This window comes from Tasmannia lanceolata, unplaced genomic scaffold (assembly GCF_043159265.1).
Source record: "Tasmannia lanceolata isolate RefF3 unplaced genomic scaffold, GAP_Taslan_0.1 ptg000013l, whole genome shotgun sequence".
NCBI lineage: Eukaryota > Viridiplantae > Streptophyta > Magnoliopsida > Canellales > Winteraceae > Tasmannia > Tasmannia lanceolata.
The window spans coordinates 7352461-7366971 of NW_027518690.1; the positions used below are offsets into that span (position 1 = coordinate 7352461).

At 37.6% G+C, this 14511-nt stretch overlaps 1 protein-coding gene and 1 pseudogene across 1 annotated transcript; one reads left to right on the forward strand and one right to left on the reverse strand.

Moving 5' to 3' along the window:
* Positions 1-3233: 3233 nt before the first annotated feature.
* On the reverse strand, positions 3234-4897 carry LOC143890798 ((S)-canadine synthase-like). The gene has a single exon (XM_077395479.1). It carries the CDS (start codon positions 4889-4891, stop codon positions 3416-3418), a length of 1476 nt encoding a protein of 491 aa, XP_077251594.1. The 5' UTR covers positions 4892-4897; the 3' UTR covers positions 3234-3415.
* Positions 4898-6736: 1839 nt separating this feature from the next.
* LOC143890916 (phenolic glucoside malonyltransferase 1-like) lies at positions 6737-13660 on the forward strand (annotated as a pseudogene).
* Positions 13661-14511: the final 851 nt, after the last annotated feature.

Consider the following 14511-nt stretch of genomic DNA (forward strand, 5'->3'; position numbering starts at 1 on the left):
TTTATGGACTGCCGGTATATATTCGCCGGTAAAAAAAAAGTGGGTTTATATCGATGGTCCCTAAAACCAGGTGGTATATAGTGTTTTTACAGGCAGACAATAAGAGCCACCGGTATATGTCCCCGAAAAATACTACAAGAAAAAAGCATAGAAATTTAGTAATTTTATTCACTGGAGATCTATTTATGAGTAATTTCAACTACCGTCAGTCTATTTTGTGTGTGAGAGAGAGAGACTAGTTGTACCAATGTAGTACCGGTCAACAACTGGCAAATGTGAGGGATCAATTTATCCTGGAAGGGGCGAATTTATCACAGCCCTAAAAATATTTTTAAAATATTATAAGCGTATATCAAAATTCGTTCCTAAAATTATAAGTTTTGGTATATTAAAATATTTTAGAAATATTGTTAGTGACGGATTTCTAAATCCATCCCTAAAAATGTAATTTTTGTATATTAAAAATATTATAAAAATATAAAAATATATTGTTAGCGACGTCGCTAATACTATATTTTTTGTGACAGATTTCAAAAGCCGTCCCTAGATGTCTACTAATGGAGATAGTACTAATTTCCTACACAGTAAATCTTTTAGGGAAATGATAAATGCGTCCCTTTTCATCACCAGGGACACCCAGCAATAGTGTATCAATTACTGCAGAGGGGCTGATGTACTTCACGTTAGAGGATTCAATGGATTTGATTTCCACGTACACTGCAGTTAGGTATCACTGGTGATGAAAAGGGGTGCATTTATCATTTCCCATCTTTTATTGTGATTGATTTTGGGGGAAGGTTATAAATCCGTCCCTAAAACGGGTTCAAGGGTTTTTCTTTTAGTGGTTAGATTTTCCTTCAGAATCAAGCCAAGAGAAAAACAAACGAAAAGTAAAGGGCAGTTTTTACTATCACTCTTTTTTTTTTAGCTTGGTATAGGCTACTGATAGTGGCACTACCCTATTTTAATAATTGTACAAGCTCAGCTTGTCTTTTCTTCTTTAAAATAGCTGTCAATTCCCAAAAAGCTTTCAAAAGCGAATTTAAAAAGAAAATGCAATCTGACTGTGTACCATTATTAAAACATGGTACTGCCAATCATGGTTTTAACATGATTTGACGTCAAAAAGCATTAAGTTGCCCACTGTTCACGTTATAAGGGGCGCGAATGTGTACTCCAGGGGGAGTGAAAATATCATTGCCCTTTATTTATTACAAATTTTGGCTGAAATTTCAGTAATTTCGGTTGAAATTTTGGGGAAATAATAAAAAATAAAAAGAGAGATTTTTTTGTTGAATTTCCTAAAATTTCGGATGAAATTTTGGAAAAAAATGAAATTTGACCAAAATTTCAAATTTTCGATCAAAATAAAGTACTATTTCGGGTATGTTTGATTTCGGTTTTGGTCTCGACCGAAACCCAACCAAAACCCAAAATTTCGGACTAAAATTTCAGATTTCGGTCGAAACTTAAAACCATCGTGCTAATATCAATAGCCTTCTTTAAATTATGTCATTTAACTTATAGCTACATCTACTCAACTTTCATCCAAACGGAGTAGTTGTTAGTTATCACCTAATGACTCCCATGTTGGAAACAATCCATATTCTGGAAAAATTTGTTGCTATATTTATTAATGTTAAATGAAAAACTAAAAGGGACATGTTTCCACTATGTCATGAGTACAAGATTACAACTTTCTCTCATCACCCTTTCTCTCTCCTAATACCAATTCATATCTAACTAAATCAATCTAAACAATAATTGGAATACATCAATTTGTAAATATCTTCTGATGTTCTTCAAGTACCTTCAATGTTCCCTTCTGTCGCTTCGGCTCATGATTCTGACCATCAGGAACCTGTTCATTGCCAAGGGATATAAAGGAAGAGATGGGATCTCTAGAAGGATCCATTAGCACAAGTATATATGTAATAAACTGAATCAAAAGAATAAAACAAGATTAAATGATAACATGAAAATGTCTTGAATCAAATAGAGCCATTTACTAAACAAAAGATGCATGAAAGCACCCTCTACGAATCATCCACAAGCGATTCACCTGCTCCGCTGACTTTGGAAGAGCTTGTATAGGCGTCGCCGGTGAGATACACAGGAGAGGATCAGAAGTCTTCTGCAATCCTCAACTTCAAAGCACTTGAGTGTCTCTCCAAAGCTTGGACACCAAGTATTCCTACGAAGCTCTAAGGAATAAGAGACCTGACTTGCTTGAGAAAACTAAAGAAATCTTTTGAAAAACTTTAATTGGAATCATTCAAGAGAACTTAGAAAGAGAACCAACGAGAGCACATAAGAGAATACCAAATGAGGCTTGGGGGTGTGCTATTTATAGAGTTCCAAATATGTCTCTTGAGTTAAGAAACAATGAATGTCAGTTAAGGGTGAGTTATCTTCACACGGGTTAATGGTGAGTTTATTGATAGAGAAAATGAACCATGCACATGTCCATTCGTGTAATAATTACGTTGAACAAAAATCCAACATGTGCTTTACATATGCATATATGCAATAAGTGCATACATTGAACATAAAATATAATCCGTCGTTTACATGTGCACAATGCTCTCTAAATAAATACCAATAACCAATTACCTTTTAACCCTTAATTTTTGTCATTTATGCCCCTTCTCTTGATTCCAATTCCCAACTTTTCCCTTCATTAATTTTTGACAAATTCAAACATGTTTGACTTTAAGAATATTAAATTATATAAGTTCTTATTTATATACTTAATAAATATATATATATATATATATATATATATATATATATATATATAATCTTTTATATGAGGGCAAACTTAAGATAAAATAAACATTTTTGAAACCAAATATTTGTTACAAAAAACATGGCTTTAATAACCAAGGCTCCGGGAGTTTCTCAAGCTTGTTAGGTCATATCTCAAAGTTCTTCACTATGTCTTGCTCATAGCGTGCACAGAGGTGCATTAGAAGTATGACAGCATCCTGATTCACACATTGGCTGCACTGGCCTGTCACTAGCCACTAAGGGAGTTAATCCTATCACTCCCATAAGCCTGAGCCCATTTTGGACATACCTAATGTGTCCACACTTTACCCTAGGATATCTATCCCAGTGTGGTAGGTGGTCCATGGGTAAGTAGCATGCACACTTGCTACTAACGGCTCTATTGTCATCAAGTATTTTCATGCTTGGTTAGAACATGTTCTTTAAATATCACAAATATTGAATTGCCAAAATATTATTTTAATAATCAGAGCAAGTAAGGCGACTAAATCTTACATCCCACCCACCAATAGTTTTTATAGTTTATTTATATTTATATTGAAAATGGCATTTCCACCACTTTCTCAACATTTTAGCCCCTCTTTCTTACTAAGCTTAAAAGCCTTTGGGGGTGAGCACATCATGTTTAGTTGTTTCGAGGCAAGATGCGGGCTACTAGCGAGGTCTTCATCACCACAACAAAGTTTAGAACCTCGGTCATATCTGGCAGTTGACCTTCAACAGCACTTAACCAGCTAAAAGCATTGACCAAATTAGCAAGGACAAAGGGAACTTGAAGCTTAGCCAACTCCATTCCTGCACAAACTCTCATCCCTCCTCCAAAGGGAAGAAACCCCTGTTCCAATCCTCCCTTACTCTCTCGTCCATTACCCCAAAACCTCTCGGGCCAAAAACGGTAGGGCTCCTCCCACAACTTGGGATCATGGTGTACCGCGTAAATGTTCACCATCACATCTGTGCCGACCCCCACCGTCTCTCCCATCAACTTTGTCTCCTTCGCTACCTTGTGAGGCACCCCCAATGGCGCTATCGGTTTCATCCTCATTGTCTCCTTCACCACGGCTTGTAGATAGTGCAACTTACTCATATCTTCAATCCTCACCACCCTCTCTTGGTTGCAGCTTTCGTTTTTTATATTTGTAATCTCTTTGTAGAGCTTGTCTTGGATTTGCGGATTGTGAATTAGGAATGCGAGTGCCCATAGAGTAGTGGAAGCGGTGCTATCCACGCCAAGAAGGAACAGTTCGAACAAGCTGAAGATCGTGACTTGTTCCGGAAAGTTTTTTGACAGGAGGAAGTGCAGGTAGGAATTCGGAGGTGGCGAGGAGAGGTGTGGGCGTATCAGTTTTTCAATGTTTTGCTTCACTTCGGTGAGCCGTTTGGAGGTTCGGTTGAGAAAAGGGATGTGCCGAGCGATCGGAAATGCATCCACGATATGACCATGGCTGCTTAATCCGATAACATCTTCCACTGCTTTATCCATCCCAACCAAGAATGATTCATCTTTGAAATCAGATCCAAAACAAAGGCGACTCAGTAGTCGGACTGTCGTTAGCCTTATATGATGGAACGGCTTGACGATGCCGGAATTCTGGTTGGCTTCCTCTTTCATGTTCTGGATCATGAGGCGTATGTCGCTTTCTTGCAACTGGATTTGGGATGAGATGTTGAGAGGGCCAAGAGGGCCGTTTTGAAGGCCTCGTCGGAGTGCCTGCCAATGAGAGCCAGCGTCGGAGGAAGAAATTGTGTTCCCATTTGCAGTGAGAAGTCTAATGGTGAATGGAATGCTACGAGCTGCATAGTCACCTGATTTGTTGACTAGCACTTCCCAAGCGAGCTCGATATCGCTTACTATGATCATCGGCCACCAACTTCCTAACCAAATTGTCATCACATCACCATGGATTTTAGCTAGTTTGGCCAGTGTGACATGGATCAAATCTCCACCATTGGATAGCTGGTGCATATTTCCGATTATCGGCAGTTTCTTCGGCCCTCCCGGCCATTTCATTGCGTTTCTTGCCGGCGATCTGAACAGTAATCTTGTCAACAAGAGGGAGATTGCCACAGTTGTTGTTAGGACTCCAATCCATTTCTCCATGTCTTCTTGCTTTCTTGATCTTTCGCTAGATCATCTCCTTACAACTTTCTTTTATATTATGTAAGCTTATTATGTAAGCTTACCTAACATGTTGTCCAGACATCAAACGTTTGTTAGGCAATTTCTGGGAAAGCCACCTCAGATGAATTCAAATGAACAAGACAAAATCTACATAAAAATGACTGTGTGGCTGTTCTCTCCTTCTTTTAAATGATCAATTGTAGAATATTTTAATTTAAAAAGGGATATTTTAAAAATCTATATTAGCAACCCTCCTTTTTTAAATGACCAATTGTAGAATATTTTAATTTAAAAAAAAATATTTTAAAAATCTATATTACAACCCTCCCAGGTGCACTTTGCATTGGGAAAAAGCTTTATGTCCTTTTCCCAATGTGGTTGCAATAAACACCAAATCCTTCTCTATTTGTTTTCTTTTGATTTTTGTAGCTGGAATGAACTTATTATAATAATAGTCAACTGACTCTGACGGCGTGTTATAAAAGCAAACTATAAAAAGATTAAAATAATCTAGCATACATCCCTCCACACTAGAACTCTATGATCAAAATAAACAACAAGAGATCATATCTTTCCAACCGTCTCTAAACAAGAAATAGGGATTGTTTTTTCACTAGTTTTTAAGGATTTTTTTATGGTTGCCAAATATACCAATTGGGCCCAAGAGTATACCAAGGAATAACTTTTCATGGTTGCCAAATATAGCTAGGGCTGTTCACTATACGGTTAAACCCGAAATAACCGATCGAACCGAATTTGGTCGGTTATTTCGGTTCAGTTATGTGATGCTTCGGTTAGGATCACCCCCCAATGGCACAACGCCCCTGGTTCTATGCTCGAGCGCGGCTAAGCCGTGACCAAGGCGGTCATGAAGGCAAACAAGAGAGAGAAAAGGCGGAAGAAGCAATTACAAAGAGACCTTAAGGGGGCAAGAAAATCGAAAACCACTAGCTACTCATGCTCGAGTAAGATGGTCCGCCTCTCCATTTGCTGCCTTCCTAACATATTGCTTCCTCACTGAAATCAAAATTCAGGTCGAAATTTCGAAATTTGGGACGAAATATGACGAAATCAACATAACGCCTATTTTATCTTGTATAGAATTTCGGCCGAAATTTTGTGCAGATATTAAATAATTATAAAAAAAAATTAGATTTTCAGGTGAAATCCCTTAAATTTCGGGATAAGCGAAATTTGTATCCCGAAATTACTTCCCATTCTATTCTACATTTTTTTGTCTTTATCTAAAATTCATCAATAAAATATTCCTATCTTATCAGTTTTCACGAGACGAATATTTTGATAATTTCCTATGAAATACTGGTACTTTTATTATTTTTTATAAGATAAGTATATGTTAATAATTTCTTACAAATATGAGAAACATTTTTTGTGGCATTATTTATTTTTTTTTCAATTCTTTTCCTATTTTTTTCAATATTTTCAAATTTTCCTCAAATTGGACGTAGATAGACAAATTTACCAATGATACACAAACATCAAAACCCTACTTCGCTTGCAGGGAAAGGAACCAGCACTCCATGACTGCCAAAGAAGCCATGTTTTGTTTTTGGCTTCACTTTGGTTTCGTTTTAGGTGGGTCTTATGTATGGTTTGGAAGAATGGGTAGAGACTCTTTGGTTAGGGTGATGGGCTCCTTTAAAGAAGTGACTTTGGACAACTTTTTTCAAGTGTTAGCTGCCCTTGAATTGTTTGATGCTGCACATATTTCCCTTACATCTTAGCATTAAAAGCATTTCGTAACTGGCCATTTCCCATTTTTTAGGGATCGAGGATCTTGTAAGATTTGGGGGATAGTCGCACATGACAGCAGGTGCCTTTGTTTTCATTTCATGGTGATTCCACGCTAACTTGCTTGTCTTCTTGCGCTTGTGTTATGATTTGGGCTTTATTTTCCAATGAAATCCCTTTTTAAGCAGCCCTCATTAAAATATAAGATAAGATTAATTAGTTCCTCTTAGAAAACTCTACACAAATACAATAGAGAAATTATATGATGCCCGACCGTCAAGCCACGTGAAGGTGATACTTCAAAAGTAGCACCCTTGATATTTGATCCAACAGCAGCATCTTAAAAAGTGGGCATGGAGATATTGAGATCCCCTCTTCTCTTTTTTAGGCTCTATTCACTTCTTTTCCCTGGTGCTGTTTTCCCTGGAAAACAACCTTTTTTTTCCCTGGCAAGACCTTGACAAGACAGAATTTCTGTGTTTACTTCTTTTCCAAGGAAAAATATTATCAGATGTGGAATTTCTTATTTAATTGCAAAAAATGACGTGGAAATTGACTTTTTCCCTGTTACTCGAGATTTGGTTTCCGATTAAATATATCGGAAAGAGGCTTTCCAAGGAAAACAAAACATTTTCCTTGACAGTTTTCCTGGATTCCTTTACCTTCTGCCATGTCACCTGGAAAGCAAAGGAAAACGAAATCCCTTCCTTTCCTTTCCAGGGAAAAGAAGTGAACAGACCCTTAGGGAAATAAGAGAGAGAAAGAGTAACTCTCCTTATTCATTTTATTTTGTAAAATAAAGGTTAGAAACCCCCTAGTCAACTAAAAATTTCCCCCGTACTTTCTCAAACCATCTCTTTTGGAAAATATCATTTCCCTGGGTTCTGTTCACTTCTTTTCCCCGGAAAGGAAAGGATTTCCTTTCCTTTCCAGGTGACATGGCAGAAGGAAAAGGAATCCAGAGGAAAAGGCTTCGTTTTCCCTGGAAAGCCTCTTTCCGATATATTTAATCGGAAAGCAAATCTCAAGTAACAAGGAAAAAGTCAATTTCCATGTCATTTTTAGCTTTTAAATAAGAAATTCCACATCTGATAATAGTTTTCCCTGAAAAATAAGTGAACACAGAAATTCTGTCTTGTCAAGGTCTTGTCAGGGAAAAAAAAGGTTGTTTTCACCGGGAAAAGAAGTGAACAGAGTATAAAACCCTGAAATTGGATATGCAGATCGGGAAGTGATATTATATTCTCCCATTTTTTTTTATAAGGAACATCCCACGTGGTGGAATAGAATTGTAACAAATACAATAGACGGATTCACACTTAGATATGTGTGTACCCAAATAGCGCCTCCCGCAGCCTATAAATTTTATTTCCTCCTGTTGCACGTCCCTTCAATAAAGACACCTCTTGCTTGAGTTTAAGTACTATCAAACCCTCACCCCTCCTTATTTTTCTCAAGCTCTCTCTCTCTCCCTCTCTCTCACACACACACACACACAATGAAAGTGCTCGAGCAGATTCGAATTTCTCCACCACCTAACTCGGTGAGTGACAAATCGGTCCTCCTCACCTTTTTGGACATGTTTTGGTACTGGGTACCCCCTGTCCAACGCCTCTTCTTATACCAATATCCCCACCCCACAACTCACTTCCTAAACACCCACCTTCCCAACATTAAACACTCCCTCTCACTCTCTCTCCAACTCTTCTACCCTCTTGTCAGACAATTTTCTCTCTCTCTCTACAAACAGGCAACCAGGAAATCCGTTACATCAATGGCGACTCAGTCCCATTAACCATCGCCGAGTCGAATGCCGATTTCCATCGACCCACCTTAAACCTCGCCCGAAACGTAACAAAATTCCATCATCTAGTCCCTCATCTGCCCACATCTGACATTGAAAAAACACCTATACTAGCCTTACAAGTCACCATATTCCCCAATTCCGGCATATGTATTGGAATGTTGATACACCACGGAGCAGCAGATGGGAGCACCTCGACCCATTTCATGAAATCCTGGGTGTCCATTTTTAAGGCTGGCGGAGATCGCTCGGTTATTACATCGACCCCCATCATCGACAGGACGGTGCCTGCAAGTCTCTGTTGGACAAATTAGATGTTGTCCAGTAGGGTCTGATATATGGCTTGATTGAATCCAGAAATTAGAAATGTAAATAAATCAGTACTTAGCTTTTGTAGAAAACGTTTCTGTAAAACAGATCGAAAAGAAGAAGGCTGAGTCGTGCCACTGGTCACTCTCCTTAAGAATCGTATCCGCCCCCTACCGGTGCAAACCGGGATCCGCGAACCGATGCTCCAAGATAAAACAGCCAAAGTTGGCTCCAGTCCACGTGCACTCGCTGACTGGTCCACCCAGAATCACCGTAGAACTGTGCTCAGATCAGAACGGAGGAAAGAAAGAAGACAAGCAGAAACTTTGATGTTTTTTCTGTAAAAAACTATATACTCCAATGGTGTTGTTCTCTTCTTTTTATAGATGAGAATATGACTGTTGGAGGATAATTAATCACCATTAAAAGACCAAAACGTTTCTCTTTTAATCACCATTAAAAGACAAAAAACGTTTCTCTCTTAATCACCATTAAAAGACAAAAAACGTTTCTCTTTTAATCACCATTAAAAGACAAAAACGTTTCTCTCTTAATTACCATTAAAAGACAAAAACGTTTCTCTTTTAATCACCATTAAAAGACAAAAACATTTCTCTTTTAATTACCATTAAAAGACATAAATGTTTCTCTCTTAATTACCATTAAAAGACAAAAACGGTTTTGGTTTTGAAAACACACCACAAGCACACTCACCAAGGTCTTGGGTTCAAGTCCCCACATATGCAAAAGTCTTTTGCTTTAAAACAAGAGAGGGAAACATAATTTGAATCTTCCCTCCAAATTTTTTAAACAAAAAGAAAAAACATCTTTGACTTTTCAAATCTTTTTATTATTTTGTTTAAAAATTCTAACAATCCCCCATAAGATTCAAAATACAGTTGAAAATTGAAAACGGAAGTATTTGAGCACATTAGAAAATAGAGTGGATTCATAGCGGTGTCCTTTGGACTTCAACCGATATTTAGGATAAACAGATTACGTTACCGAGTACGGGTAGAGTTAGACTCCTTCAACCTTTCCTCGTGGGTGTAACTGACTAACCTGTTATCCACACTCTACATTCGATTCCTTGGTGATTCATTCATAGTTTTGGAACATTTTGGCCTTGTTCCCCTCTTGGTTCTCATGAATGTTCTAGAGAATTACTCGTTAAATTCTCATAGGAAGTGGCCTTACCTCCACATTCACTTAGGTCAGTCATCAAGTATGCACTGCAAGTAACATACCACCCAATACAGGTTATGATCTGATTAAGAGTCTATAACTCATCCTCTCTCATTTGCAGTGAACACTATCTTTCATTATTTTGCATCTAGGAGTAGGGGGTGATAGTGTTAACAAACCATCCGGGGACTTGTTAGTATCCATTGAACCAAATTCCAAGGATCTCCTTTCACATTGGTTGGGTGTCCATGCCACGAGCTTTAACCCCATTCCTTGCGATGTCTCATAAACCACCTTGTTTATCTGTGGTTTTGTCAGAGGATCTGCCAAATTCCTCTCCGACCTTACAAAGTCGAGTGCTATTGTTCCCTCACTCAAGTATTGCTTTACCAAATTATGCCTCAGGCGTATATGCCTTCTTTTGCCATTATAGGTCTTACTTTTGGCCTGGGCTATAGCATTTTTTAGCAGTCACTATATAGAAACACCGAGGGAACTGGCCTTGGCCATAAAGGCACATCTGCCATAAAATTCCTGAGCCATTCGGCTTCAGCTCCTGCTAGGGCTAAGGCTATAAATTCCGCTTCCATAGTGGAACTTGTACTACAAGTTTGTTTAACCGATTTCCAAGAAATCGCACCACCACCAAGGGTGAATAAGTACCCACTGGTATACCTTGATTCTCTCAATTAGAGATCCATTAGCACAACCTAGCCTTCTTGAACAACAGGGCCCCCACAATTTGAACAATTACCTCTTAATTCTGAGTTACCAGGTACTACCCATCCCAATTTGATGTACACATGTACCTTTCGAGCAACAAACCATAAGTGAGTACATGGCATTTACATTTTAAGCCGCCATACTCCAAAAATTATGGTTAGCCTCCCATTCAAGAATTTAGAGTCATGTCCATACGATACTCATACGCAATTACATTCAATTATCCAATCTTTATATACGTATTCTTACTTTCTACAACCTGCAGAATATGTATATAATAGGCACATAATGCATATATTGTTCAAATTTTGTTCCAATATGCAAAATCTACTTATTTTTTCAAAAAAAATACAGAAAATTAGAATGACATTTTAACATGCATTATATTGATGAATTTCATCAATTCTTCTTTAGATGGAATAAACTAGTTAGGGTAATGCCAAACCCAATTTGGCTCTTAGAGTTCCCATGCCATAGTACATATAAAACATCATTTCCAATACATCAAGTTCCTTAACAAGAACAAGAACTTTAAACTTTGATAGTATATGAACTATATAACATTCCCATTCAAGTAATGCGGATTTTTTCTCATTGAAAATAAAGCATTACTTATATTGCCATTAGATTCATTTACAAGCATTCAACAAGACATGCTTATCTCTTAAAGGCATTTTAGCAAACACTTGACAAGCATCATTTTTTTTTATAACTATGTACCATTACCAAAACAAATGAGTGTCAAAACATTTAACTAGATAAATGGGTGTTGATATCAAAACATAGGCTACTGATTTTATGAGCCACCACAAACGGTCCAAATATCAAGCCCATATGATGATCAACCATGAATTCCCTTTTCTTTTATCAACAAACCAATAAAATTTCTTAAAACAGAAATTTAACATGTTGAGGCAATTGTATAAAGATACAATAAGAAAATCCATCATCAAAGCCAAACAAATATAATCTACTAGTTTAGGTGCCAATAACAATATTGAGTCATAAGGTACTCAACCTTTTAATTTGCCAAACCAAATAAGAGATGGGTTTTTGCAAATATAATCAGCATTATTCCAGTTTTCAAAATCAGCAGAATCTTCAGATGGTTTTGATTGTGTAAGAACAAAAGCGGCAATTTGTTGTAGAGCAAACAAGATCTGTTGTTTCCATCTTTTATAGTTCAACCCAGTAAGGCGTTCAATCTTGGAAAAATCTGGAATGGTGTTGAGAATTCTGTTCACAACAGAGGTGCGAACAACCGTTGGATTGGAATTCTCAACAGAGATGGTATCAACAGAAGTTGGGTTCGGATTATCAGAAGCCATATGATCAGATTTGAAAAATACGATTCTTAAGATTGTTGGACAAATTAGATGTTGTCCAGTAGGGTCTGATATATGGCTTGATTGAATCCATAAATTAGAAATGTAAATAAATCAGTACTTAGCTTTTGTAGAAAATGTTTCTGTAAAACAGATCGAGAAGAAGGCTGAGTCGTGCCACTGGTCACTCTCCTTAAGAATCGTATCCGCCCCCTACCGGTGCAAACCGGGATCCGCGAACCAATGCTCCAAGATAAAACAGCCAAAGTTGGCTCCAGTCCACGTACACTCGCTGACTGGTCCACCCAGAATCACCGTAGAACTGTGCTCAGATCAGAACGGAGGAAAGGAAGAAGACAAGCAGAAACTTTGATGTTTTTTCTGTAACAAACTATATACTCCAATGGTGCTGTTCTCTTCTTTTTATAGATGAGAATATGATTGTTGGAGGATAATTAATCACCATTAAAAGACCAAAACGTTTCTCTTTTAATCACCATTAAAAGACAAAAAACGTTTCTCTCTTAATCACCATTAAAAGACAAAAAACGTTTCTCTTTTAATCACCATTAAAAGACAAAAACGTTTCTCTCTTAATTACCATTAAAAGACAAAAACGTTTCTCTTTTAATCACCATTAAAAGACAAAAACGTTTCTCTCTTAATTACCATTAAAAGACATAAACGTTTCTCTCTTAATTACCATTAAAAGACAAAAACGGTTTTGGTTTTGAAAACACACCACAAGCACACTCACCAAGGTCTTGGGTTCAAGTCCCCACATATGCAAAAGTCTTTTGCTTTAAAACAAGAGAGGGAAACATAATTTGAATCTTCCCTCCAAATTTTTTAAACAAAAAGAAAAAACATCTTTGACTTTTCAAATCTTTTTATTATTTTGTTTAAAAATTCTAACAGTCTCGAAGAGACAAAGAGAAATTTTTTCATAGAGGTGGAAAAATATGAACACCAAAATAGCCAAGAGGGGCAAATGGAGAAGAAGAATAAGGATGTGGATATAGTTCTAGTCACGTTCGTGCTAACTCGGGTCGACCTTGAGAAACTTAGGCAATGGGTCATGGCCCGAGTCGAACCGAGTTGGAAGCCCTCCTATTACTTGTCATTCGTGCTAACCTGTGTGTATGTCTGGATTTGCCTACTCAAAGTTGGGAAGGTTGTCGGGGACAAAAGAGTCAATTCGTTTCTGCCATGGATTTTAGGGCCCGCTTGGACCCACCGCTGCCCTCTACATATTTCGGGAATTGTATCGGCGTATGTTTTGCCGAGGCAAATGCAAGGGATTTGGGTGGAGAGAATGGGTTGGTGGTGGGATCTGAAGTGATAAGGAGAGCGATTCGTGAAACCGAGGATGGAGTTTTGAAAGGCGCAGAGCATTGGGCTCGGAAATATTTGTCTTTGTTGGGTGAGTCGCTCGTAACGGTGGCCGGTTCGCCGAAATTTCGTATGTACGAGATAGATTTCGGGTGGGGTAGGCCCAAGAAGGTGGAGGTGATATCGATAGAGAATGCGGTGTCACTTGCAGAGAGCAGAGACAAAGAAGGTGGGATTGAGATTGGTCTTGCTCTACCAAAACATGAAATGCTTCATTTTACTTCTCTCTTTGAGGAAGGTCTGAAGTTTCTTAATTAAGTGTTGGAGTTGCACTGCTCTTTGGTATATGCAATTCTTCTTGTTTTCAACTTGTCCAGGAAAGGCAAGTATTTCACTTACTTGAAGGAGTCCTTATTTATCAAAGGAAAATTAATTGAGGACATAGGGCATGGATATCTCCTATAGGTTTACCTCCTATTTGTTTGAAATACAGTTTCGGCTTTAATAATTAATGCTCCATAAATTTGTAATGTCTTATATCTTATCGCTCGGACTAGGAACTATCATTCTTATGGTGGCAGTTCATACTCTCTTATTCCTATTACTTAATATAAAAATTCGGTCATCTAAGTTATAAGAGAGTACTTTCTTAGGAAACAATGCTTGAAGTACATGTAGGCAAATATTAATGTTGTTCAAAGTACATATATATGAAATATTCTTAAAGTCTCTTAAGTAGAATTTGTTGTGGTAGTCGCAACATCCATGTGCTATGACTTGTCAATGACAGTGCCATCAACGAAAGATGGAGGCATGGAGACTCAATCCTGCAATAGTTGGGTTTGATTCTTCCCAACCAGACAAGTATAAAACCAATACACCTGAAAGTGCGCTGGACAAAGATAAAGACTTGTACAAAGGAAGTACCAGGTCACTAGGGGTAGGAGGCGGAGTTGATGTACAATAGCTATCAAATAACTAATACTTTATAAGTTTATAATACCTGATACAATATGCAGCCACAAACAATATTAATTATTAAAGCTCCAACTTTATGACAGTTCCTCTGACCATTGGATCTTGTAGTGCTAGATTAGGCAATTGGGGTAGGTTAAACTCAATAAGATTAGGAATTTTTTTATTTTTTTTATTTTTTTTATTTTTGTATT